This window comes from Antennarius striatus, chromosome 16 (assembly GCF_040054535.1).
Source record: "Antennarius striatus isolate MH-2024 chromosome 16, ASM4005453v1, whole genome shotgun sequence".
NCBI classification, from domain to species: domain Eukaryota; kingdom Metazoa; phylum Chordata; class Actinopteri; order Lophiiformes; family Antennariidae; genus Antennarius; species Antennarius striatus.
In genome coordinates, this window is record NC_090791.1 from 9,137,314 (window position 1) to 9,142,167 (window position 4,854).

Consider the following 4,854-nt stretch of genomic DNA (forward strand, 5'->3'; position numbering starts at 1 on the left):
ATCAGTCTCATATATGAGTTGGTGTGTGCATGTCATATATGACTTGCACACACCACATCCCTTACTCGTGTCATCACAGTTGACAGTCCACATTTCATTCATTCATTCATCTTCTACCGCTTTGTCCACTGTCACGGGTGGCAGGGCAGTCCACAGTTGTCTTATCTGGAGAATCGATGCTTTAATAATTCTCTCGAATGCCCCTCAGTGGACAAAGGATGTCTCAGGACTTAAGATCCTGATGTCAAAGAACTAAAATCTCATTTCAATCAGTGACATGTGGTGAGGTTCATAATTGGTGAGGCACTGACTTCATCATAATCAGATGAAGATGTTTACAAACATATGAACCGACAGTGTAGCTTATTCACCATTTAATAAGCAACAGTGAGTAGATTATTTTAAAAGTCTCATAGCAGAATTATTTACACATACAAACTGTAACACACAAATAAGCACATTTGATTAAAAAATTTACATTGTTCGCTATACTTTTTTTATATGTTATGTTTACTTGTAAATGAAGTCCACGTTATGCTTACTTATAAACAAAGTCCACGCGCAGCTCCTTCTGAACAAAAGCATCTAAAAAATTTTGAGTTGAGGTATGCAATCCTCATTTTTTATAGTAAGGCGAGGTGAGCGGAAAACAAATAAATGGCTGTACTTGACGCGCTGACTATAGATTGTAGTTTACTGTCACTTCTTCTATGGCAGAGGAAGAGGAATCCTTGGCCAATCCCTGGGATCACCAGCACCCCCTACCATAAGGCAGGAGAACTGCATGCCTCACTTTATGCCTTTTCCCATTGGTTTCAGGACCGCTTAACTCAAGAAAGATGTTACACACATACAGCTGTTGACAATAAAACACTGTACATTGTATACATTAGTTAAATTATGGTAATTTAGTTCACAGCACAAATGTGTTTGAACATTTTAATAGCGACATATAGAGAGATAGCCTTACAGCCTCACTGTATAGAATACCAGGACAGCTAGCCGAGCCACTGTGCAATCCATGGTGAGGCTCGGCTGACTGGTGCCTCACCGCAGGTCTCTGCTCTGCATTTAAGCGGTAAATGAGAAAATTCAGTGATATTGAGTAAAAATGACCTAAAATTTGTGACGTTTAAAGGAAAATAACTATATAATTCACATCACTGGATAAATATAAACATTTAATTTATGTATACCATTTTCTATTTTTGTCTTTTATAATGGCAGGTGAGGCCATGCGTCACTTGCCTCCCCTGACTAACCGTCACTGATTTCAATAAAGATATTTTAGCATTGGTTGAAATTGCCAAGACCCAGAAGGTGACAGTTTTGACTGAATTTGTAGTAGGCCGGACATGTTTTGATGCTTAACCACCAGAACCACACGAGGAAATCTCTGAGTTAACCGTCTAAAATTTGTTTCAAGAAACTGAGGATCAACACAACTGAGTTACAGACATGAGGTGTAAAGACAAGGGCACTTTTGAAACTGATGCATTTCGGCCTCTTGTCCTGCAGAGGTGTGAGAGTTGACCTCTCTGTTCGTTTACTGGCAGTGACAGTGGGACCGTTAGAAATGGTAATAATCACAGTAGTGATTCTGTGTGGATTCTCCCTATCCACTCGAGCAAATTGTGTCTTTTCTGCTGTTTGACAGCCTTTCTGATAGAATTCATGAAACAGTCTTTGCCAACAACGCCAGATTGTGAGAGTCAACATTATTCTGCACTGCAATATTTCACTGTGACCATTGTAATGTATACATTCAGTAGAAATCACCCAAACATTATCCCCTGTTCACTCAAAGACAAATAGCTCTAGTTTTGCATTCATTTGACAGAAGAATGATGACTGTGATTATTAATTGCATCTTAAAAATGGTTTGGTGCCAGTTGTTGGATAAATGATATGTCATGTTTCCCCAGTGTGGTGCCAGCCAGCAGTGCTTCCTCAGTCACACAAATTGTTGCATTTTTGAGAATAACAACAACAAGTGGAATACAAAGTTACAACAGCTGACAACATCATCGTGCTTTCATATGTTTTGGACTGGAAAGTATATGAACAGCATACGTTATGATCAAGCATTGGATATACTGTAAGCTTGGTGACACTCACACATACAGGAGTATGGACTTGTTTGGTCTTACCAGGTATCATCAGACTGGGTTAAGGCTCCAGAGTATGAAAGGATATGGGTTACAGACGATTCGAAGACACCAATTGCGAGGTTTTGTGGTTTGTTTTAAGCAGAAGAACGCCATGGGGGCCAGGGCCGGGTACGGTTGCTGCTCCTCCTCCTCTGAAATACAGTCTGGATCACGAATTGGGGCTGTGATTCGAACTCCCAGCGTTGGGCCAACTTCCACTTCCAGCTCCGGTTCTTCATCTTCGTGCTCCTGAACTTCACTACTCCATTCTTCTTCTTCACCCAGAACATCACTGTCCCTTTTCTGCCTCTCCACCTCACCCTCACCTTCACCCTCGTCATGGCCTCCACCAGGGTCAACATCGTGACCCCGGGCATCCTTCCTGGAGGATGTTGGCAAAGCAAGCCTCACCTCCTTGTGCACTTCCTCCGGCTCCTGCCCCTCCAGGCACTCTGTGTACTGAAAGCGCGCTCTCCCTTCGCCATCAGTCATGATAGAGCATCAGGCAGAGCCACTCTGAAGGGAGGCCAGAGAGAGAGAGGTTAGAGAGAGGTGGAAAGTGGGAGGAGTGGAATATGGAGCACGGTGTTGTGGGAGAGGGAAGAGCAGTCACAAGGAGAAAGAGAAGATTCTGGGGGAGATGGATCAACTTGCCTAAGTGTAACTGGAGACAAATCAGACAATGAGCCAAATAAACACTTAGAGCATTTCCTTCTTCAATCCCTAAGCCGCAAAAGTACATCCTTCCAGTCTGTCTTGACACTGATTTTCAATAGTCGTTTACTAATCTGGCAGTGCTATAGACACTGAGCATTTACTGCACAGTGCTCTTTGTTTGTCCAAACACTTCCCTTTTCTTCCATAAAAGAAATAATAGATAACGACTCTAATAACTTAGATCAAATAAATTCAGTGTGCATATGACATAAGAGATGATTTTATATAAGAAATCTGAGCGCCACATTGGGGTTATTGTGTCAGTGAATTAATTTAGTTAGAAGCACAAAAAATTACCCATTACAATTTGGTGTACCTGTTATCTATGTAAGTGATGCGGTAATAGACTGTGGCAATATAGGGATATTGGCGGGGTTTTTTTTTACTCTGTCTCCGGGCTCTTCCTGTTGCTATGTGATTGAACAGATGGACTGCTCTGTCTCTGATCTACTGGAGGTTTTTAGCCCACGCCACGCAATGGTGGGCAGGGAATGCGCAAAAAGAAAAAAACAAAACACACTAATCCTGATTATTATAATAAGTTGAACAAAATAGACATCAAAACATTAGTCATCACCATAATGAGTCAAACAGACTTCTGTGCTTTAAGGGCTTTTTGATGCGCTCCTTGGATCGTCGTTTGTCGCTATATTAAAAACGCGCATCTTATGGTTGATGTAGTTCCATGTTCTCCTTGTTTGAAAATGAGCGGAAATAATGGGAAATAGTTACACAGGCTTCAATCAAGATTGGTACTCAAATGTATAAATGGAGTCGGAGGCAGCAAAAAAAAAAAAAAAACGCCTGAGGGATTGGAGCGCCCACCACCTGTGTTTTTGTTCTTTCTTCATTGGAAGTGGAGTCACCCGTGACTCGATAGATTAAAATATGACAGGCAAAAAGAACAACTTTATTCTTATAAATTACCTTATCGAGACGGAATCAGAAGTTTCCATAAGCATGATCCGTGACTTTCCGTGTTTGTAGCGCACCCAGCTTTTCTCAGTAACCCGGAGCTTTCCTTTCTTCTTCCTCTCTTCTCAAAGAACCTCCCCACCTTTGTGCTTCACAGGTAATCCGACAGCCGTTCTAAATCACTGGAAGTAATTAAAGAACCACTTGAGGAGGTCTTCATCAGCGCATCTGTTAAACGGTATCATCTATCCACATCCAGGCGTCCGTCCATCCGTCCATCCTTGCTCCTGTTGGTTTACGCAGCGTGGAGCGCAGAGGCGCGCAGGCAGGAGGGTTGGACCGTGTCTTTCGCCGTGCCTGTGGCTTCGTGGATGATTTGACACGGAAAAACTAGTTCCTGAACTCGGGAGCCCTGACATGTGACGTGATTCCCGGCTCTAAGGACGTGACGTGCAGTGGGAGACACGCACATGCACGCGTACCAGCGATCCACAAGAGACCCAAACTGGGCGCGCACGCCCCGCGAAACAAGCTTTACCGCTGCGCGTCCGTAGATAATGGAAACAGTAACAATTCTACATCAGACTATACCCTCGATGAGCGTAAGCAAAACACAATTGTAATTGTTGATGTTGATTATTTGCGTTAGAAGCGAAGGCGCAGGAACACAGTTACTAGTGGCTATTTCAAATTGGTTGTTTACTCATCAACATTCTCGTGATATTTTTTTCTACATTTGTCATGGTTCAGCACCTTCAATCAAAGTATTCATAAGCAATTTGATTCAGCATTCGATTTAATCTCACATGCTGGTTGATTAATCAGTAACATAGACACTACATTGAACAGAGTATTAAGTGTGATAAATTGAGAGATGGCGGAACAGGAAGAGGCAGGGCGTCAAATTCTCTTTTATTCTCTAATATGGAGTTTGATGTTTTATTGAAATCCCGATGACAAGAAGAACCTGTCAAAAACTTGACATCACTGTTAGAAAATGCAACAATGAAATATCTGACAGATGATGGGAGGAAATCAATCATATAAAAGTGAGCCACAGCCTATTAGTCTG

The 4,854-nt window shown here is 42.2% G+C and overlaps 1 protein-coding gene across 1 annotated transcript; it reads right to left on the reverse strand.

Moving 5' to 3' along the window:
- Positions 1 to 487: 487 nt before the first annotated feature.
- Positions 488 to 4,212, reverse strand: LOC137610326 (uncharacterized). Its single transcript, XM_068337902.1, has 2 exons — positions 3,795 to 4,212; positions 488 to 2,666 (listed from the first exon to the last, which is right to left on the reverse strand). Exon 2 carries the CDS (start codon positions 2,640 to 2,642, stop codon positions 2,160 to 2,162), a length of 483 nt encoding a protein of 160 aa, XP_068194003.1. The 5' UTR covers positions 2,643 to 2,666; positions 3,795 to 4,212; the 3' UTR covers positions 488 to 2,159.
- Positions 4,213 to 4,854: the final 642 nt, after the last annotated feature.